Source organism: Oryzias latipes, chromosome 14 (assembly GCF_053564925.1).
Source record: "Oryzias latipes strain Hd-rR chromosome 14, Olatipes_Hd-rR_3.1".
Lineage (NCBI taxonomy): Eukaryota > Metazoa > Chordata > Actinopteri > Beloniformes > Adrianichthyidae > Oryzias > Oryzias latipes.
The window spans coordinates 21,980,177-22,003,658 of NC_136250.1; the positions used below are offsets into that span (position 1 = coordinate 21,980,177).

The window sequence follows — 23,482 nt, forward strand, 5'->3', positions numbered from 1 at the left end:
GCATGTCGGCTTCCTGTAATTAATAACCAGCAGCCCCCTCACTCATCAGGAGACCAGGTGCTGCTTAGATCGACTGGCACTAAAACGTAGCAGATTTACAGCTCGCACTGTAGTTCCACCGTTGTCGGGATGAGCTCACATATGTCGTCGGTGTGCCTCTTACTGCGTGCAGCCTTGCAGTCTGTATACATGTAAACACACCATCAGAGACCCAAAACAAAGAAATGAATTTTAATGATGCTCAGCTGATGGATTGCTTGTTGGTGAAGGATGTGGTTCATTTAGTCCACTTTGCGTCAAGCACCATTATAGAATTCGCGTTGTGTGCTGTTTAGCAGGGCTCGCTGCCTTGACAGATTGCCACCCTGATGGGGAGATTTACCCAGCCAGCACCGCCAATGGCAGTGACACCATCATTAGGCTTTGATCAGATGCAGTCTGCAGGGGAAAGCACAGAGAGTAATATTCTTGATCTAATTACTAGGAGACATTTCAGGCAGCGTAATGTGTGATTTAACCTCTTGTCAGAGGCTATAAAAGGAAGCTGGGTTAATCTTCATTGCAACCTCCTTTCTGCACAGGGGACAGTGCTTTTAAATTTCCTTTTCCCATGACCCCAGTAAAAACCAGAATGGCAGTGATGTATGCTAAATCACTGATGCAGGCTTGTTTCTTGTATTCTCTGCATGTAGGAGTTCTTTAACCTTTGCATGTTAGCAACAGCTTCTTTCAGAAACCACGCTTTCAACGTCAACAAGCAAACACTGTCCTTTCGATTTTTGTGTTCTGATGACAAATGAGTAGTTTCCCTCTGCAGTCATTTTGCTCCACGTTTTTCGGTCTTTTTGTCTCATCTCCACCCACATGCTGTAGCGTGATGAGTGCAGGGGACCTGATGGAACAAATAGACTGTAAGTGGAGTCAAGGGGTTTTGGGTTAATCAGTCAAACACAGTTGAATAATTCTTTGGACTAGAAGGGATTAGTCCCAAATGCTAGCTGGGCTTTTTGGGCCACCGGAGACACATTGGTTGGAAAACGAGAGAGTTTGGTTCCACTGTTGGTTCGGATTTGGAGTCTGACTAAATGCTGGTTCTTTGGCACCAACTCTCAAAGCTGGTTTTCAACATGCACCAACGCTTTGCTGAGACAGAATGAAGAAACACTTCACTTAAACAACCAAAAACGGGAAAACACAGACCTACCCTAAAAACCAAACTTTCCATTTTTTTATTGTCAAGGATGGCTTTAATAAAAACAAATAATAAAGTTGGCTTGTACAAAACAATTTTTTTCCTGACATTATAGTCATCTGCTGAGAATAAGAGAAAATCAGACAAAGTCCCACTCTGCTCATCTTTTCATCTATTGTAAAAGTGTTCCCAGTGGTCTTTTAGTTATGATTATGCCGTTTGTAGCCCAAATAAAAAAGCCTGTAGTTTTTTTTACGGCAGAGTTTCTTTAGAGAGGCAGTAGTTCATTCGAAATTTCGCTCTGATTTGTGGGCTGGACTGTTGGCGTGGAGACACCCCACCCCCCTTCCCATCACCCATAACTGAACTATTTGCTTACACGTTCTCCTGCTCAAAGCCCCTCACACATCAAACAGCTAAAATGGACAATATCAGAGCTATCCAGCCGTACAGTCCTGAGTCAGATGCCAGCTCAGATGAAGAAAACAAAAACCTACATGGATCTAGTCGACTACGAGTGGATGCATCAGAATGGAGCGGAGCTGCTTGTGGCCCACTCTGTGTCATTTCAATGTCACAAATAAGCTATTTTTCAAAACAGCATTTTTTTAGTCTGCTTCTGATTCACAACAGTTTGAATAAACAAATACTCAGAAATGCAATTTTTAGCTTAATTTTCTTTTTATGCGTCTTCCATACAAGAACATGTATTATTTGTAGAAACAGTCAACTGGAACCCGTACAACCAACCACGAATCAGCTGAGTAATAAATGAAACAAAATTGCTGAACCCCGCACCAGCACTACACACCTAACAGAGAGCCACACAGACCCCCTCAGCATGCTCCATTGCCTCTGAATGAACCAGTCCCCCTTCCCTTTGTTACACAACACAATAAGAATGATGATTTAGGCAAATTAAATGTACACCTTTCTATTTGTGGCTTTTCTTGCTAATAGTGTCTTTCACTGGATCTATCGCACTCGCTCTTCCCTAAAGGTTTCCAGGTTCACTATATTCCCTTTAAATCCTTGAAAAACGCTTTAAAGGAAATTAAACAACTCCCCACAGACACAAACTCTATTTTATTTTTTACAGGATGACTCCTCGCTCATTTTTGGTCCTTTTTTTTTTTTTTAGCTGAAAGCTGATCACATTTTAGGACGTGGCTCTCTGTTGGCACTGGCAAAGTGAAAAGCTTTAGCCAACTGGAGCCTGAACTAAATGACTATCCCTGTTCACATTCCTGGAGCAAAGCATACAGCCTGTTGCCACAAATATTGACATATAAAGTTCTTTTTCAAGTATCATTTGTATCAAACCTTTATTCTACAAACATCAAAGTTTTTGCCAGTTAGAATAGCTGATAGTGTCCTCAAACTTCTGTGACTATTTCTTCTACCGATAAAGTTTTAAATTTAAAGCAAACAAAGTCTCCTGTAATTAAAACAGTAACATATTGTTTGTCAAGACTGGAATATTAGGAATGTTTTCTGAAGCCAGTTTTTCTGCTCTGTGGTCGTCACTCAATCGAGCAATGAAGGGGACTGAACCAAGCCTGACGGTTTGTGGACACGCCCAGAAATACAGTTAAAGAGCTGAACTTTTGATGGTCTCTTCTGTGTTGGATTGAATTCAATTCAGTTTATGATTAAAGCAGTAGTTTAATAATTTAGGGGGTTGTCTCAAAGCATTGAATTGAACTTTATCTCATAGGGAGAAATTTACTACTAGCATTGCACAAAAACATCCAAATCTATGCTTTAATAGGTCCAGATCATTCCAGTGAGGTCAGATTGTCTTAATTTTAAAATACTGGCCTAAATAAGTGACCTATAAAGTACTTGAAAGGATTTTTGGTTTAATCCTAAATATATATTACATATTATGGTTCTTTAATATGAAACTGAAACCGTTTGAACCATCCTGAATATTTATTTCTGTTGTAAAGTTGGGCCTTTAACACTAAAGAGATTGAGGGTTGATTTTGCTGTCTAACAAGCCAGCTTACCTGGTGAAGTCACCTGGCCCCAGCTACTTTTGTCTTCAAACCTGCCTAAAACAGGAAGGCGAAGTTTTCCAACAGTGTTGGAAATTAATTGTGCAGTTCAAAACTCCGCTCAAGCCTTAGTAGGATTTAGTTGGAACTCCCTTTAGTCATGTTTATGTTACTTGTTTGTTGCATTTATTCAATGTTACTTGGCTCTGTGTGGCATTGCTGTTTCATTTTAAGTGCTATGTGTTTCCTTTTCATTTTGTGCTTGTTTTCCTCTGAGCAGATAACCCAGTACCCTGTTATCTCTCACTCCTTCTGCCCCATAGGGCAGTGTGAGGGGGTAGATTGCTTTGCTCTGAAGAGACCCCAATTAGCAAGACTGGCAAGCCTGCTGAAGGTCACTCTCAGAGCTTTGGTGTACGAAAAGGGGAGGCCGGGCCAGACAGTGGTAGCTCTGACGGTGCTGAGGCTCTCAGCTGAACTAAGGAAATATTCTGCTCTTTCATAACCTCCTACAGTACATATACCCCATTTTCATTCCCTCTGCTGTGCAGGCAGAAAAGTTGCTGAGGATTTTAGTAAAGGTCAAATGTTCTTAGCAGATTGTCATGGCATACTGTGACCATATCTGAGAGATACATTTGTCATTAGCTCCAAAGTCCCTCACTTCATCAACCTGTGTCTGGTGTCGGCTATCTCAGGCTGATTGATGGCTCTGTCCTTATTGCAGAGAACTGGGGTCGATGGCAAAAAATTTGCTGCCGGGTGCATTAATGCTGTGTTCAATGGCACAGACCTTTGAGCAAGCCTCATCAGTCTTGACTCATTGGATGGCCACTGGAGATCTGTATAGGCGGGCATGATGCAAGAAGGAAAGAGAGGGAGATCGACCAAAAAAAAACAAAAACTTTTTATCTGCTGGCTTAACTCTATTACTCACATGACCTTGTCTCGTCAATGCAGGCCAGACAGAGGTAATGAAGATTTAGAGTTAAAGTCGGAAGTAGCCACACAGAAAAAAATCTCAGCATCAATACATCTTGAATCGCCAGTGAGTAGTTTAAGCCAGTGTTAGCCAATGCTACACCCTGATAAATGCATAGAAAATATGATGGTACTTTTTAAAATCTTTTTTAGATCAGGAAGGCCACTTGATTATTTGCAACAGGTGAGTTAAGTCAAATCAACATCTAATGACAACAGTAAGGGGTGGGTAGGGCAGGCATGACACAGCAGGGTGGTCTGTTCTAAGGCCGTGGATCGGGCTCTTTTAAAGACCCACTGATAAAAAGAGTGCTTTTGCTGTTTCTAACATATTCCTGTGGTGTTTTTCTAATGATGGAGGACTTGTATTAGGAAAACTAAGCTCAAAATGGCATTTCTAAGTATTTCTTTATTCACATTGCTGCAAATCAGGAGCAGATGAAACATGACGTCTGGGCGGGCCACAACAATCAAAAGGTTCCTGCACTGCTCCATTCCCCTGCATCCACTTATAGACAACTAGATTCATTGTTCACCGTTGTTGCTGTTTCATCCTTTGTTTTCCTCATCTGAGACGGTGGTGACCCCTGAAGGGATATGCCGAAAGGTGAAAGGCATTTTTGTTGGACCGGTAATGTTAGGTTGGGGGTGTAATGTGCTGTAAGATAGTGGGAGAGGGTGTAAACAGAGCGCTCTCAGCAACAAGGAGGAGAAGGGGTTTGGGGTTGCGCCGCACCAATTCAGAGGCAATTCTCTAATAAACTATTGCTGCTCTGCAGACACTACGTTCTAGAAAAAACCCTAATTTTAAATAAAAGACCAAATATGATTGGAGTGGTGTTTAAAGGTTTCCAGGAAATAATACTTAAAAATGTTTTTTTATTTTTTTTTATTTCATTCTTTAACTGCAGCGTAATAGAAAGTCAAACAGCTTTTATTCTACTCAGGGCTTTTGTCAGATTGTAAATTTAAGCAACTAAATCTACAATTTAGGACTTGAAAGTGAACTTTTCTCATTTGCTTTGAAAGTGTAGCCTCTCTTTTTTTTTTTTTTTTGTACATCAACCAGTACCTGTGTGGGAGGGAAAAACTGGCTCCATGACAACACCAGTACACACCAGGGTTGTGCGTAGGCTCACATTTAGACAGATGGACGGCCCTTTGAGCTAAGGAGGACCGCGGGTTCCCATGCTGTCACAGAGGTGAGATGTTTGCTGAGCCAGTGTTTGCCCTGCTCTCCAGAGTCGCCGCCTGGCTGCCCTCTGCTCCAACACCTTCTCCACCGGCAAAGGAGCTGGGAGCAGACCAGCTTAGATATGCATACCTACCAAAGAGAGACTGCAAATGTTGTATGCAGTGGTAAAGTCTAAAAGACTTACTTCTTTTCCCAGATCAGTCAAAGGGTAAAACTGGATATGATTTTTTTTCCTGGAGTAGTCTGTGGGCATAGGTGGGGGTTGCTTGGACTCCTTGGAGGTCAGACTGCCATGGAGGGTGCTGACCTTACAACACCCATATGGACACATTCTGTTTTACTGCACAGCTTAAAATGAACAAACAGCGATCTACTTTTAACTTGTTTATACTAAACTTTTTAGGGTATATATTTAGATTTTAGCTAGGTTTGTTCCCAGGCCGTTTCCTGCTAGGTTCAGTGAAGTCTGAATGAAGACCTTCTATTTTTGGTTCTCTTCCAAGGCAAAAACTAAAAAGAAAAAAAGAGTAAAACGTAATTTTCAACATCTATACCTAAAACTAAACTTCAGCTTTAGTCAAAATTATTTTAAACTGGTGCTCATGATTGTGTTAAGATGCTTTGCGTCTTTCTCTTTCAACATGTTATTGACTTGGACCTGTATGTTTGTAGTCTCTGTGTCAACGAGGCCGCAGAGCATGGTGTGCCGAAAAACCTAAACATTCCGTGTGCGCTCTGTTAGAGGTTCATTTTGATTGACTGAACTTGTGCTATTCAAGAAAAAATAAAGCACATTAGCAGCTATATCAGCGGTAAGGAGTCTGTCGCTGAATGCTCACATCTTACTGAGGTTTAGGAGGAAATAAAACTGCACATCTGCAAACTGATCATGGTGCTCATTTTAGTGACACATGACGTTTCTATCAGACGATGTTCAGTTCTGCAGATCAATCGAGGTCGATGGTGGCTGATGATAAATAGAAAAAATGTTTTTAACATGTTCTTGTCGCATTTTTCTCATGATGGAGAACTACTAAGAATAAAATTGAGCTGAAAATAGCATTTCTGAGTTTTTCTTAATTCAGATCGCTGTGAAACAGGAGATGTCAGGAAGTAAGGGTGGGCTTACTTCCACGCCAACAGTCCCATTTACAACTCAGAGGCGAATTTCTGATGAACTCCTGCTGCTCTGCAGAAACTATGTCTTAGTAAACGATACAGGTTTTAGAATTTTAACTTAATAATCCTAATTAAAAGACCATGTCGGATGCTTTTAAAAAAGATCAAAAGATGATCTGAATGCAACTTATAAAATATCGATACTTTTTTTGTTTGTTTACTTTTTTTGATCGCCCTCAATCTACCCACTCTTCCTTCGTGACATTTTGGGCACCCTCGATTTAGACAGAATGTCAACAAACATCAGTGTTTTTCATTTTGGAATAAGTAAAGGTGTGCTAACTCTGAGGCCTAAGTCTAGTTAGTGTATCTTGTTGCAGGGAAGGATTGACAAATTCTCCTCAAGCATCAGGGTTTATATTTTTATCCACGCATGCTGCATATCAGCCGGTCAGGATCTTTGTTCATCGCCCATTTTTCATATATATTTATCTATATGTTCACATGGGTGGAAGGTGGTTTAAATAATAGCATGGTGAATAAATCTTTCACAGAAGGCCTGTGTATCCCCGGATGCTGGTTTTGTGTGTTAAGCCCTTTTAGGATAATTTGTGAGAGTCAGCGAGTGCACGATTCTGCCTAGAAGAGGCAAAACTGTGCAGTGTGCTGGGTCAATAAAGTAGGTCTGAGTGAGACAAACACAGACTTAAGTTTTTCCTGCAGGGAAAAAGCACCAGCGTATATTAATTAGGGCTTTTGTAGTTTGCTTTGCATGCACTCCATGTGCTGCATGTGTGTGCATGAGAGAGGGAGCGATGGGCGAACAGCTGCATTGATTTGTTGTTGTTTGAGTACTCGGAGCAGAAATGTAAGCCGTGGGAACACCTGGAAAATTGGAGAGGAGGCGGCGGCGGTGTCAGCTCTGCCGCTGGCTCTGAACCATGCATACATGCACGCACAAACTCGCACATCACACATGTGTGAGGGCAGCCTGGGATCCCAATCAGCAGCACTTAACAAAGCTTTCCTCTTTCTCCCTTTAATCGCAGGCTCAATTTGTCACTGCGGTGTCGAATTTCTGATAAGCGCTTTGACTGAGAGAGGCGAGACGGGCCGGGGGGAGTGGGGGGACGCAAAATGGATGCACCTGCTAACAAATGAAATCAAACCACTCCATCTTCATTTCCCCCTTTTCCACCAGCTGGAACAATGCTACCTCACTTTAGCTCTCAGCACATTGAGTTATTTCCCACTAAGCAGGAAGATGGCTTGCTTCTCTTACAGTAAAATAGTGAGCAGAAGCTCTGGGGTCTTTAACCTGTACTATGCAGCAGTGGCTAACGTCTAACATTAAATAAACTTTAGGAAAATTGTTCCTCAAGTGTCTGATCATTTCTGTTTAGAACAACTGTATTCATTGTAACTGATCTGCAGTCTTTCGGATGCGGGGTCTGGCCGTCTCTGGTCTGGCGGTTTTAGTCACTCCACATTGCGCTCAGACTGTAGATTTTTGTTGGTCTGGTGTTTGTGCCTAACCTTGACATTTCAGCGATGCACCACACGCCGCCATCTGACACGCCTGCACGTGACTCAGCACATTGTTGTCTGGAGTGATGTGACCAACTGCGATAACAAAGATGCTGAGGCATCACAGAGGAGATAAAAGAAGCAGTGTTTATCTCGCATAAATGCCATGATCACCCGGGCGCTGACGGTCAGGATTGACTGTTTATATGTTTGATTAAACACCACCTTCTGTTAGAATTATTCTTTTATTTAGGTGTTTAGAACTAGTTTAATCACCAGAAAAATCTCCCTAGGTGTTTTTTTTTTTTTTTTTTTTAATGTTTGTTTTTTACCTCTTTCTTTTTTTCCTCCCTTGAGTCGTTCAGGCCTGTCATTTCTGATAGTAGCTTGACTTATTCCTGCCTGAATAATGCCCAGCTGCTGGCTGTGGTCTCGGTGGATTTGTGGTAGATAAATAAATAACTACACTGACATTCCCCGCTTTGCATCGCCTCTGTTTTGGCAGGCCATCCACACCAGATTTTCTATCAGGTGTAAACATGTCTGTCAAACTGCACAGTCAGGGGCTGCACAGCATCTTGGCATTCTCGATGCGGCTCTGGCACCGCCGGTCTTTTCTGTCTGCACACCTGACCTTGGCTAACATGACATGACGGAGCTTTTCCTTCCGTATTTGTGTCTGTGGGGTAAAGCTGACTTTAAACTTCCACTGTTTAAGTGGCTGTCGGTGAAACCAAGTTCTACACTGGTTGTGAACAGGAGTCGTATGTGAAAGTGAGGTCACTGCTTGACCATTGCTGCTGTTCCAATCATATTGTCAGCTAAATACTCTTGTTTAAAAAAAATCTGACAAAGCAGTGGAAAGAGAGTTTCCTTTTAGTCGTGTTACTTTCTGACCGCAGACCCTTTCTGGATCTTTACAAGAATGCAGCCGATCCAGTTGTGGACTTTTGCAGTATTCTTGAGGCATGCTGTCTCGCTTCCTTCCCCGTACACTGCCTCGTTTCACTTCAGGGAACTGTCAATTTTTCATCACTCAGTTATGAAGCATTCGCCCTGCCTCCCGGTCTCTTCACTTATTCGAAAGAAGTATCTGTCTTCTCTCTTTCCCACACTACCGGCACAGATACCTCGCTTGACAGTTTTACCGCTGGCAATCTCGCAATTTGGAAACCACCATTGAACTGACTTTCAATTTTGCTGCTAGCTGGGTTTGGCTTGGTTGACATCTCTTCATTTTTACACTTGGTGCTTACAATCATGGCCGTCCTCCATCCGGAATCTTTCTCTTGTGGCTTGAGATAATACTCTGCACTGCTTCCTGACAAAAGTCCACTGGCCATCCCAAATCCCTGGGGTCATTGGGATTTATTGACTGACACGGTGAACTGGCCTAACATGCTCCCAGCCCTTGGCAACTCCTTGTTTCTACAACTGTGGTATATAACTCTTAATGGGCTATTCAAGGCCTCACCAAACAGTCTCTTCTTCTCAATGTGCTCTGAGTCTAGGCTTTTTCCTACTACTCCTTTGTGCACAGTCCTCTAGCTTTGGTATTAAAGAATAAAAAGCCATTCTCATCTCCTGTCCTTTTTTTCTTTTACATCCTATTCAGACGCTCGGCTTGCAAAGAAAAGTGATTCCACTCTGTGTCCCTGAGAGAATCAACACAGTAAAGTTCTATTGAATTTCTGCTTCAATATTTTTTTTTCTTGGCTTCATTTCAGACTTGTAACCTGGGGGTAAACATGCAATTAAAATACCAGCTATCTGATGTCTTCTACTACCTTCACTTCATCTGCTGTAAGAGCCTCCAATCTACACACAAGGGACCCTCCTCGTTTATATTTACTTTATAAATGATAGAAAAAGAAGGAAATATTTAATTGACCTATTTTTAATCAATATTCTGTTTCATGCTGTTAATGAGCTTGTATGAAATCTGTGGGTGAACGTTTGGAATTTTGCTGCTTTCGCTGAGCTTCAGTTTTGGAAAAATGCTTTCTGAAGAAATGCAGCTGCTTGGTATCATTTTTTTCCCTGCAATCTTCCTTTGATTCTTTTCACTTTTTTTATTTTTTTTAACCACCGAATGACATTTCTTTTTCCCCACTGAGGGATGAAAAGAAAATATAGGTCAGCTTTTATGGGAACAATTTGACACATGACACAAGCCATGCGCATCACTTGCTCAAGTCCTGCTTTGTTTGCTGACTTTTATTTGTCTGCAATGAAACTGACACAGTTATTCACACACTTTTATTGCGGCTCTATAAGTAGCTGGTGGAGACTTGCCGAGTCACACGGGCCCTGGTTAAGACTCTGAGAGCTCTGTGATGTTCCTCTGCGTGGAGCGTGAGACACTTGGCTTAACATCGAACTCCTGTGCAGCGAGTTTTACGGGGCTCTGCAGACTCGGACCCATGTCCAGACACGCTTGTCTTCAAGCTATTGGCTTATTGTGATGGGTTGGGTCAGACTGACCTAAACCACCTATCTGATGTTCAGAGGTTAGTCAGGACTCGGGTCGATCACGTGCTGATGATGACTCGCAAAGTCCCCATCTGGACCTGATGCTGTCAGATGCAGTCATCCAGCTGCTGATGCAGAAATAGAACATGGTTAAAAGCCTCTGCTGGTGTGTGTGCGTGTGCCTCTTTAGAAAGTGTGTGTGCTGGGGGGCATTTACCCTGGCAGGTTTGTTTAGCAGCATGTTCATTGGTTCAGATTGTCCACTTACCAGAATTATGACCAAACGCATGAACCCTGGTCCCCTTGAAAGCGAAGGTCTCCCTTCACATGATGAATGGATTAAATGACTTGAGTGCCGTGAAGTTCGGGTTGCACAAAACTGAAGTAGTGGGACTCAAAAAATTCTAAGATTTCTAAGAACAAGGTCAACAAAGCAAATACTGTAGAAGGAGCTACAGGAACCTCTTACTACGTTATATGATTAATTGGTTTATTTCAAGAGTTAAAAAAATGGAAGAAAACAATCACAAGTAGATATTTCAACCCCGTTTCAGAAAAAGTATTTATCAGAAACAGAAAAAAGAAACTTCTTGACAGTGTTAATACTCATGATAATTAGACAAATTTTCAGTTGTACATCCAATAATGCACAAAAGTCATATTAGATTTATTAAATATAATGTTTGTTAATTTAAAGTCAGTTTGATTTGTTGCGTGAAAGGGAATGGGAAGAAACACATTAATTTTTCTTCCCACCCCACTATAACTGTTTTAACCGGGACTAGCCATTAATAGCTGGTTTTCTTCTTCTTTCCTTTTTCGCTGCCTTGGATGGGAAATATCGCCCCCTAGTGAGCACCGTTTGGAGCTTACTAAAAATTCTTGGCAGTTTTTTGGTTGGAGAGCACCACATTTGAAAGCCAACCTAACTAGATGAAGGCGTAAAATGTATTAGCATTATCCGCCCATTGGAACCAAGTCCGCGGGATTATCCTTGTGTGAAAGGAGCCTTGGTGCATTTGAAGTCTCTGTGGCAGCGCCGCCGATAAGCGAGTCAGTAGACGTCAGGCTTATGTCTGTCGGGTTTCATCTCCTCCTGCTCTGCTCTGTAAAGCAGAGAGTCAGCTTGTGCATTACCATAGGCTGACCTTTGCCGCCGCACTCCCTACTCCACAGTTTTTTGACATTCAGGGGCGCTGTGGGGGAAGCAGGAGGGGGCTGGCCTGGAGGCTGTTTTTTGCCTGTAGCGCATTGACATGTGTGATCTCCTAACAAATATTCTGATTGTAAGTTTTACTTGACATAGTTTTGATCTTCCGTCACTCTTTTTGCTTTAATTATTATAAAGTTTTTCTCACCTCATACCTGCTTGTCGTCAGAGAGATCACTGTTATCTTTGTTTGAGATCAACTTGATAAATGAGGGAGGGAGAAGTAGAAATCTTGCCTGCTGACATCAAGGCTCTGTGTACCTAAAATCCTTCCAAGGCCGGAGGGAAAAGAATAACATATCAGCCCAATTAAAGTTAATGCATGGTGACACGCTGAATCGAGGGCAGGGATTGCTGCCATATGGCAGTCCAGGCTGTAAATCAGAAAGCAGGGAAAAGGGAGGAGGATGAGGGAGTGGGAGGCAGAGTAACGAGAAAAAGTGATGCAGCATCAACCAGACAGAGCTTTTCCCTGATTCTCAGAACCGTCTCTGTCGCACTCCGCTTACCACCCGCAAATACCACCCCCCGCCACCCTGTCCCTGCAGCATCACAAGGTGCAACGCCCTCAGGTATCTGCGTCTTGCCTACGTCTTACTGGCAGCTTCATTAAGCCTTGTTTTTTCTACTCTTCCCTGGGAGGATTTAAATGAGCTGTCATCCTGACCTTTTTGAGGTCCTGCTTTTTAAAGCACGTTCAGCCCCCCGCTGCCCCGAACCCGCCACCCGTCCTTTTTTTTTTTTTATCCTCCCTGCTCTTCCCTCCCGCTTTGTCACTCTTTCTTCCACTTGTCTCTTCTCTCTTCAGGGGGTAAGATACTTTTAAGCCGTCGCCCTGCGGCAAACAGGCATGCCAAGGTTGTTTTGTGTGTAATTGCCTTTCTGGTAGAAGCTGTTTGTCTGTGCACACATGCAGCCCTCCTCTGACGCCGCACAGCAAATGGGGAGGGCACGGACTCTGCAGACTTAATTTCCTTCCTGACTGTTCTACAGTGCTGATTAAGCAGGCATCTGTGGTGTTTTGAATACAGCAGTAAGCCAAGTGGAACATGCTAACTGCTCTGTCTCTTAGTGTCCAGCCTTTGGAGGAGTTTAGAGACCCAATTGTGTTTTTAACCTGTTCTTGTGGCATTTTTTTGATAAGGTTGTTCACCTTTTCGCTTATCTGTACGGAAGTCGCCACAGGAGGACTTATAATAAGAAAATTAAGCCCAAAATTGTGTTTCTGAGTATCACTTTATTCAAAGTGTAGTAAATCAAGAACAGACGAAAAATACTGTTTGAAAAAGATTGTAGTTATTGCTTACAAACTACAGTCAGCATCCCAACAGCTAGCTAACCTACTCTCCTCTCCATTCTGATGCATTCACTTGTAGACCAATAGATTTATGTGCGTCTTTGTTTGTCTTTGTCAGAGAAGGGATCCGTCTCTAAACTGTACGGCTGTATTGCTCCAATGTTGCTCACCGTTTCTGTTGCACCAGTAATTGGTTGAAGCTAGCGGGAGATGGTGTAAACAGAGAGCTCTCGGTTTCAGGGAGAGGAAGGGGGTAGGGTTACTTCACACCAACAGTCTCAGAGGTGAATTTCTTATAATCTCCTGCCGCTCTGCAGAAACTATGTCCTAGGAAACTAAACAGATTTGTTGAATTTGGCTAAAAATGGCATACCGGTAATTATAATTAAAAGACCACCCAAAAGACGATTGGAGTGGGCACTTTCAACGGTTTTTGCACATTTCCTCTTACCTATTTATCACAATTGCGGGCTCTTTGAAGAATTTAATGTTAGTTTAATGTTTTTTAACATGATCTGCAGGCCGTTTTACTTCAGCTGTTTGATGTGTAATTTAAGTTTTTATTGGCATCAAATGTCACCTTACCTGATGCTGCAGGTGTGAATCAGTTTCCAATTGAAAGCTAAATGTGTCTCCCACAGCTCGGTGCCTTCAGGGACCAGCTACAGAGTCTTATTAGTCCAGACCCAGCTTCTGTATCGCCGCGCACCATGTGCTGCCCTGCAGTCACGTCTGACCTCTCCCCGTTTTCTGCTCTCTCTGCAGTGTGAGGAGAAGTGCGTGTCCCATGTTGCATTAGTGTCTGTGTGAAATGCTGGCCTGTCTGCCAGGGCCAGGTGACCTCCCCCTCCAGCTTCTCCCTCACACGCAGATGAACACTGGACTTCTGAAATGTAAGTACTGACCTCACACAACCCGCACCTCAGCTCAGCTGTTCCGTTTTTACCAACCGCTCCTGCGCTGACCCGTCCTCCTGCAGCGCCGGAGAAAGGGTTCTGCTTTTGCGGAACCACAGATCCGCCTTGAAGGGAAATTAAGAGCCAGCGGCACCATGAACGTGCTGATGAACGGTAAACTGGCTGCCTGGTGCTCACACCACCACCATCTCCATCAAGTGTTTTCACTCAACCATCTCGCCTCCTTCTCACAATTAGGAAGAGTTAGTTACTGTCAGACTGGCAGACAGATTGCAGATGACTGGTTTTGCCCCACTGATCCTGTAATATAAGATGCAATCTGTTGTCCTGGGTTAACAGACTTGTCAGTTCTTGCCAGTTGAAGTCAATGTGTTCGAGTTTTACTACTTAACTGCTGAAAAACTGGAGAACCAGCAGAATACATGAAAAATGAAGGTCAGCAGCAATCGCCACAGAGAGCTGAGTCTCACTAAACAGAAATAGAGAGAAGCTGGTGTTTCACTTTTAACTGATTCTTAACATATATCATGTCAAAAGTTTCCAGCTGATGCCAAGTGATATCCTTTTAGCATTTACGTTAGCGTTGAATAGTGTCCAATGTTCAGCTTAAGCTAATCAGTCACAAGGAAGTCTTCCTCTGCCCTTACCTCCCTGAGTGGAGACTCCTCCCCAGCCTGACCCATTTCTGCATTTTTTTTGTGTTGTTGTTGTGAAATGTTCCTGCTCATCAAGACTGTAATTTCAGAATCACAGTAATCAGTCAACCCCCAGGAGATCAGCGAGTGTGAGGGAGTCTGCTAAGTGCCAGCGTCTGTTGCCTCCCTCAGGCAGGCCTGTGACATGGTGCAGCCATCAAGCAGACTCTGCTCCTCCTCTACCCCTCACACTAAGACACATTAGAGCACAAGGCACAACCCCAGTTCAATTTGTTTTTCTGTCCGACGCTGTAATCCATTTAGGTGATGGAGCATGCTTCCCATTGCACGGCCATTCCTGGAAGTGTAATTTCAATCCATTTTTTCCTCTTATCGGTCCCTCATAATGCATTTCCTTTTCATCTGTTCTTCAAACAGACACTGTGTTACATCAAAAGCTTCAGATCCGTATTTCATTTGGAGGTAATTATTTTATCTCGGAGCCAGTAAAAAAAATACTGTTCGTTCTCAGGTTGCTGATCATAGTCCCAATCAGCTGTTGCATGTTAGCAGTCTGTGCAGAATTTAACAGGCCTTCGACAGCCGAACTCCATCCATCCATCCATCCATCCATCCATCCATCCATCCATCCATCCATCCATCCTCCTCCACCCCCCACCCCCCCCCCCCCCCCTGTTTGGGTCATGGGGCCTATCCCAGGCTACTGTCAAACGAAGACAAACTACAACTATTGGGGCAGCAGTTGCTCAGGCGGTTGAGCAGGTCGGCCGATGATCGAAGGATTGGCGTCTCTGCTCCATCAACATCATTTTACTTTCAAAAGTGCAGAAACCCGAAAAGGAACTCAAATCATGTCTAATTTGACGTGGAGACCTCAGATCTAATTTCCTGCTCATGTGCAAAAACTGCAGTTTATGGCAGCATGAGCTTCTGCTCCCCGCTGCTCAATAAAAACAGTAGTTTGAATAAAAGAAACCCTAATTAGTGCCTGCTGACTGTGCACTTGTGTTCCAATCAGTTTGCTAGCAGCAGGATAATTAGTGTTCGGCCAGAGTGGCCCTTTTTCTGCAGCTTCCTCACTGCGAATGTGCCCAGCGGGAGATCTCGGAGATGATGCGCTCCTTGCCAGTGGCAGCCACTCCACTTACAAACTTTGCTCATATTCCTCATTAACCCTCCATTTATGTTTAAGCTGTAGCTAATCTAGGTTTCAGGTTTAGGTTGAAATGCTAATAAGATACATTTGCTTACTGGAACTCGTGTTCAGCCGCTGACAGAAGCTATTACCAGATCTGAGGTCCATTTCTATTGCCCGACTTTGCTAATTTGTGGAGATCAAGACTTGAATTTTTTAAACTGATGCATGTTCCATTTGTCTTATTTTTTATATTACAAATGTTAGTTTAAGAACATTTTCTTATTCATTTGGCAACTGTTGCTGTTTTTAAATGGATGTACAGTTTGTTTTCAGTGAATGTTTATGTACTGGCCGTGGATGATTGCAGACATACAGTCACTGCTGGAGACCTGTGAAAATGTGAATCCTTTTTTTGATGGGACTGCCTTGGAACAGTCGAGGTTGTTTCATATGAAAAGTGAAACACTGTCTTTTTCTAACAGTGATTATAGAAAATGTTATGTTGGTTTTCTTTTTCTGTCTCAACACCTTAACTATCAAGGCTTCGTCAGCTTCTTTTTGTTCAGCGTACCACATAAACTAGTCTCATCTGCTGTTCTACAAATGTTGTGTTGTTGGTGGTTATTATGCATGGTGGACAAAGAAAGCTGAGCTGTGAGATCAAACCAACAGACAGACCTCTATACTTTAATTTCTTCACCTACAACAAAATTGTACAGCTTCAAAATATACAATTGCTGCCATATTGTCATTGTATTATTAGAATGAGTAGCACTTGTCTTGTGCAATATTCCAATGACTTTTTTGTGGATTAAAAAGTGTACCAACCAGAGAGACTCTTGTACTTTAAGCTGCGTCCGTCAGACAAAATGTCTTGTTTCTCATGGAAAATGAAGCTGCCTCCAGCAGACACGTCTGCTTTTCATATGTGACTAAACTTTTGCATGGTTTCAGAGTCTAGAGTGTAAAAGACATGCATATGCCGACTCTCACCTTGACCTATGTGAAAGAAGCTCTGCATAAATTAAGCACAGGCAAGAAAGGCAGACAATCTTCTTGGGTATATCTTCAGAGACACTAATGCTCCGATTCTATAATTCTTCTTTTTCCTAGTGTTCTTTATAAAACTAACTTTTATTCTGTCTATTCTCACGTTGTATACTTATGTTCAGTCTGGTCACTTGCGTCTGGAACAACCACAGTACAGCTTTGTGGCAGATAATTCTTGTTAGCCCGTTAAAGCTGCTAATCTGAAGTGTGTGATGTTGAAAAGATCCAATAAACGCAGCTCCTACAGTACAGAACGGTACATATACGTTATAATTAAATGTAATGTAATTAAAGCCAAAAGCGGCATATTAATGCCCCAACCCCAAATCTTTTGACCTGCCCTCTTTCGCCGAGTGGCTGCTACACGACCCTCGACCTCCAGTTCTCCCACTGTCACCCTGGTCAGAGCTGCATGGGCCAAATTCATGAAAAATTCATGACAGAGTTTTCTGTTGCTTTTATCGCCATAGCAACTATATATTTTTACCTGTGAATGACTAAAAGCTCTATGTAATTTTATGAAGTATTCGCCAAAGTAAAGTTTTAGATTTATTTAGCCACAGATGATTTTATGCTAACCACGGCCACATTCCTAATGTATTGAAATCAAATGTCATTTGCTTTTGTTTAACTTGAAAGGTTATGGTTTTTTTTGTTGTTTTTTTTTTTAACATTTATTTATTTTTTTGAAAATTCAACAAGGCAGCCTCTTCCCAAGGTCAAAGGTCTATGAAACTTTGATTGTGGTTGTAGACTTAAGCTGGTGGTGTGTGTTGAATTTCATGAACTCCACTCTTATCATCTTTTGATCTACGTTAAAAGTGGTCTTTTAGTTATGATTGTGCTATTTTTAGCCAACGTTAAATAAACCTTTGTGTCGTTTTCTTGGACATAGTTTCTGCAGAGCGGCAGTAGTTCATTAGCAACCCACCTATGAGTTGTTAATGGGACTGTTGGCGTGGAGCAACCCCGTCCCCCTTCCCGTCACCTATAACTGAGTGCTCTTTGCTTAGCGCTCCCACGCTAGCTTACTATCCTTCACACCCCCAACCTAACATTACCGGTGCAACAAAAATGGCGGGCAATATTGGAGCTATCCAGCTGTACAGTTTAAGCCAAATTCCAGCTCAGACGGGGAAAACAAAGACGTTCACGGATCTAGTCTTCCACAAGTGGATGTATCAGAATGTTGTGGAGCAGGGATCTCGTGGCTTGCCTTAATAACTTCTAGTTTTTTCAAACTGTATTTTTCCACTCCTGATTCACAACGATTTGAGTAAATAAATACTTAGAAATGCAATTTTGATCTTAATTTTTATTTATTTATGTCCTTTATGATAAGAAAAATGCCGATCTTGTTAAAATCCCCAAAAATACAATTTTCATCAGAGTGGGTCTTTAAAGTTTGTGTGTGTGACGGTTGCCTCACTAACGAATTGACCTCTGTAATCAGTCACATGCAGAACATGGAAACTTATTTTATGGTGCCAACTTCCTCCAAATGTTTCAACATGTAGATGGGTCATTGACGACTATTGATGCAAATATCAAACCACTTCTGCTCCCAAATTACTCTAATTTAGTATCTACATGAAAGGGAACACTTTGGGGATTTTTGTGTCTTAGCTGGCAATAAATTCAGACATCAAGTGGTTAAAAGACGGAATGTGGAGTGTGTCCATGCTTTTTCTGTCAGTCATGATATTAAATGTTTTTAGTGTCACTTTGACTCTGAGACAATCAGCCGATCGATGCTCTAATGAGCAGAGGATGTGGATCCCGTTCCTTCCACCTGCAGTCCTCTGGCAGCAACATTTCATGCACGCTTCACTGGAGTTTAAGAAAATAAAACCAGCGGACTTCATATTTTTAAGTCCATTACTGTCACACTTTGAGACATAATTTCCTACAAAATCATTAAACATTTATTGTGGGTGACGGGTGAAAACAATCCGTGTGCTCGTGCTCATTTATCTGCATTTGCCTAGGCTGCTATTTATTTAAGCGGCAGACATTGGGCTTCAATGATGGCGGGTGTCGAGCTCCAGCTTCTTGGCCCAGACCCTTGCATTAATGAGGCTGTCATCAGCAGGCTGAACACTTAGTTACAGCAGCCCCCCTGTGTGCAGCACCAGACCAGCCCCCGCACATAACTGCCCATTGTTTCCTGTTCAGATATAAAGCAGGAATTAATTAGCCAGTTGGCACAAGTCTTGGCGCTGCCGTGTCAGGGGCTCTTTTCAGCTCTGTGCCTCATCCCATAAGCCCAGTGTGAATGCTGAGAGACGGAGCACAACCACCTCCACCATATGTGACGGAGCCTTGCCTAGATCTCCGGTATTTCAGATTTAGTCTTCAGTCAACAGGAAAAAGACCCACCTATTATGGTGCAAAGACTGATTCACCTGAGTTCTGTGAGCGCACTGATGCTCGCCTCAGATCATTTCAAAGTATGAAGGTAGAAGACCCTGACAGCCCAGTCATAAACCACTTTATCTGAAAAGTTACAATCAATTAACTTGTATAAGAGCTTCACACAAGCCAACACCTAAATGAAGCAGTCTCACATGAACAAACAGGTAGACATGTTCCTATTGTCACTTTGTTAAATTTAGACGCTGTGCTTAGCAGGTGTAACAAATGGCTTGGAGCTGAGACCTGGGAGGTATTCCTGCAGATCAGAGATGCTGCTTCTGTGCCTGATTGCTTGTCTGCTGTCATGGAGCTCTGCTCTGCATCCTTTTTTCCCCTCCCCATAGCAGCCACAGGGGACCATCCCTGCTGCTCTCATTCTTTGTTTAGTTTGTGATTCATTCCAACATCAGAGCCGACCCTCAGATGCTCACTTATTCTTGGCCTTTGTGCGTCAATTAAAGCCAGTAAAAGCTCTTGGCCTCAAAGCCACCAACCAATAACACTTAACCGGGTTATTTTTTTTTTCACTGGGAATATGTTCACCAGGATAATTCTGTAGAAGGCATTTCTCTTTGTCCACATGAGACGGGTGCTCAGAGGAAAATGGGGAGATATGAAATATAAGAGCTCTTTCCAGATCAGCTCTTCCACTCAGCTGCTCAGATTTCCACTGATGTGTTCTTTTGTGCCATATGCACTTCTAACTGAATTAAGATGTCTCTTTTATTGCCCCCTTCTCTCCTTCACTCTTCTCCATTCTGTCTCCTCTTCCTCTCTCTCTCTCGATCTGTCCTGTCCTCCCCCCAGGGGACACCATACAAAGGATGAGATCTGCTCCGTTTCCAACCCCTGCAGAATTGGATGCATACGCTAAGAAGGTTGCCAACAACCCCCTGACCATCAAGATTTTCCCCAACAGCATCAAGGTCCCCCAGAGAAACCACGTGCGCCGTACCATCAACGGGCTGGACACATCGGGCCAGCGCTACAGCCCATATCCCTCCTCTCAGGCCGGCGCCAAGACTGGACTCCTCGCCATCGTCAAGGTGCCCACAGTCAAAGGCATCCTTAAAGATTTTGACGGCAGCCGGGCTCGCTTGCATCCTGAGGTCATTATGAACCTTCCTGCGGGATCCTTTCAAGTGGCTTCAACCAGCACTTTAAACCACCACCCACCTCTGCCCAGCCTGCCACAGCACTGCTTACCGCTCCAGGACCTGCCTCAGACTTTACACATGACCGTTCCTCAGCAGCAAGCTCATTCCCAGAGTCTCAGACACCCTCCCCCGATGGCCCAGCATCCGCAGGGCCTACCTAGACTCCAGACTATGCCTCAGCACCCAGCCCTTGGCCAACCTCAAGCGCCCCCTGCCGTCATGCTTCAGCAGCAGCACCTTCAGCTGCAGCCTGGCTTGCAGGGGGGCAGGAAGTTGCCTGATGGCGACGTACCACCCAACGTTACTGTCTCTACCTCAGCCATTCCTCTCTCTATGGCTGCCGGACCTCTCCTTGGCCGGCAGGCGGACCTGAGCACCATTGTGCATCAACTCAATCAGTTCTGCCAAGCTCGGGCCCAGGGGGCAGGGGCCACCTCCATGTGCGAGGGCCAGATCGCCAACCCCAGCCCTATCAGTCGCAATTTGCTCATCAGTGCATGTTCCAGGGTGACTATGCACAGTAACCCTGCCACACCGGGCTTCCCTCCACCCAACTGCATTATAGGTTCTCAAGAAAAAGCCGCTGCCCCAATGGGAGCCCACCCTGCACTTAGTGTGGCTGCTATGAACCATTTGCCTTCCAGCCACACTGATCTCAAGCAGCAGCAGATGCAGCAGCATCTTTACTCACAGCAGCAACACAACCCACAGCAGCAGAAGATGCGCTCATGGAAACAGCAGCAGTTGGCTCTAGCACCCCAGATGCAGAACGGCGGGGTGCATCTCCCCAAGCAGCCTTCCAGAGACCCATCCTTTCATTATAAGGGCATAGGCTACCCCGCAGAGGTGTGTGTGGGTCAGCCTTACTCAATGAAACCTCCTGTGGAGAGGCCCACCCCCTCCCCTCCTGTCAACAACATGCCCAGCTCTATGACCCACTACACCAATGGCCACTACTTCCAGTCGCATGTTTGGAACAGCAGCATCCTCCCCACACCCAACAGTGACAGCTCCGGGTCTCAGGACATAACTATGTCATTCCATGGCGCAGGCCCAGGAGGGTGTACCACACTAGACTGTGGGCCCCCTGGGGCTCCCCATTACAGGCTTGGAACGAGCTCCTTCACCCCCTCCTCCACCCAGGCTAATCTGATGCAAACTGCAGATTACTTGGGTGGGGACTTCCAGACACCCTACTTCCGCGATCAGAATCTAGGGTTAATGGGCAAGATGCACAGGCCTGCTCTGAGCAGGGTGGGTCCAGAGGTTGGGGATGGCAGAACCGCTCTCCTCCAGCATCCAGGGTACAGATAAGCTATGGCCTTGTCTCTGTTTCCAACCCCTTTGTTTTGGTTTAGTTTTATGAAAGGAAACACATCAACACAACCCTAGTGATACCTTAAAGGACAACTAGTATTGAGGAGGTAAAATAATATATTAAATGCAGAAAGGTAGTATTTGTCCCCCTCTTTTTTTCCATCTTGCAAGTGATCAATTACCATATTGAGTGCTTCTACCTATAACTTGAGGTAACTTTTGTGTAAACATATGTACTGCGCCCTGCTTTGTCCTCCGTCATAGTTTTGTGTGCCTGGATCTTAACAGATGTTTTATTTCTGCAGCAGATGTGGCAGTAAATGTTTTCATGCACGTTAAGAAGGAAAACCATCCCTCGCTGATGAGCTGCAACACCAACCGTGGGATAGACTTCCTCTGTCACTTTGTATTTTCTTTTTTTGAGCAGGACCATGTCCAAGCTTTATGGCTACGACTAGTTTTACTTGACTACACTTTGGGGGTAACGCTAAGATAAAAAAAAAAGAAAACAATCTCTGCAGGACGGAAACGCAGGAACTGGTCTTGTTTTAGAACAAAGACGGTGTGCACATCTCAACAGAAGTTTTATTCTGTTACCAGTTATTTATTTGTATAATAGGAATACTAAAGAATAACTCTGTCACTACGGGAAGCATGTAATCAGGTTCTTTTTGTACATTGCAATGTTCCAGCGATGAGCGGCTGTGTAGAAAAGCCGACGCTCTGTCCTGCTCGAAATGCTGCAATGAAATCAGGTGTCGACGTTCTGAAATCATATTAACTCTCCTACCTTAAAATGGCCAAAGTCAGGTTCCACGAGGACAAACCAGGATGAAGCTGTGCCATTTTATATCTGATTGCTTTTGTGTCAAATGTATTACTTGAATGTTGAGTCTGTTTTGAAGGTATTTAAAGGGACTTGTTGGTAAGGAAACGAAGAAATGAGTGAAGTTTGAATCCTGACCACATGGGGGGCGGGGGGGGGGGGGGGGGGTTGTATTTGCTACTGACTCTAATGAATCAAATTGATCACTTGCAAGATTTCCTGGAAGTAAAGAAAAAAGACTTTTTGAGTTCAAAGTGAAACAGCAAATGCATTGTTTTCTTCTGTTGTACACTGGCTTACCTACTAGACTACTGTAATTTTAAAGGTTGATGATTGTGTGTGAATGTGTGCGGCTGCATTTCAGGGTGGGAGTGCGAGTGTTTGTGTGTAAAGTAACACAATGACACCTTTGTTTTTCTTCACTGAACTCCCTAACAGCCCTTAAAAAAGCCTTAAGTGTTCAGTCCTTGGACTTTCCTAAGAAAATGAGCATGGTTTTAATTTAAAAAAAATCCAAATAAGACTGGATGCGATAAGCAGAAACTGCAGTTGCTTTTGTTGTTGTAGGGGGGGGGGGGGCTTAGTTTGTTTATCTGTTTGTTTCATGAAAAACAAATTTATTTGAGATTCTTTATAAATTAAAGCAAGAGGAATATTTTGTAATTAAGGTTTTAGCACTGCATAGTTTCAGAGCTGTATGTTTTTTTCCCCTTTTCAAAGCTTCAGTTCGCAGTTGTAACTATGATACTTGATCTGCTTGATATTTAATTATTTTTCCTTTTTTCTTGTACTTTTGCTGTGAAAATGGAAGACAGTTCACAAGCCTTTTTGTGTTATTCTGTACGACAGATGAGGGGCAAGAGAGTGAGAGTTGTGTTACTCTTTTTGTAATATTGTAATAATAAAATAAAGTTCTAATTTATGCTTTGAGGCGAGTCGGAGCTCTATGCTTTTGAGCATCACCTTGCGTGTTTAACTGGAGTTTTCTGCTAAGCTCTCTCCTCCTTTTTTCT

General features: G+C 43.4%; 1 protein-coding gene across 1 annotated transcript in view; it reads left to right on the forward strand.

Moving 5' to 3' along the window:
• Nucleotides 1-23,399, forward strand: part of fam222ba (family with sequence similarity 222 member Ba) — a 30,428-nt gene extending 7,029 nt beyond the window's left edge. The window contains exons 2-3 of the mRNA XM_023962284.2: nucleotides 13,759-13,886; nucleotides 19,977-23,399. Of these exons, the coding sequence (XP_023818052.1) occupies nucleotides 13,805-13,886; nucleotides 19,977-21,640 (1,746 nt within the window). The 5' untranslated portion in view covers nucleotides 13,759-13,804 and the 3' untranslated portion in view covers nucleotides 21,641-23,399. The remainder of the gene's footprint in view (nucleotides 1-13,758; nucleotides 13,887-19,976) is intronic.
• The last annotated feature ends 83 nt before the right edge of the window (nucleotides 23,400-23,482 follow it).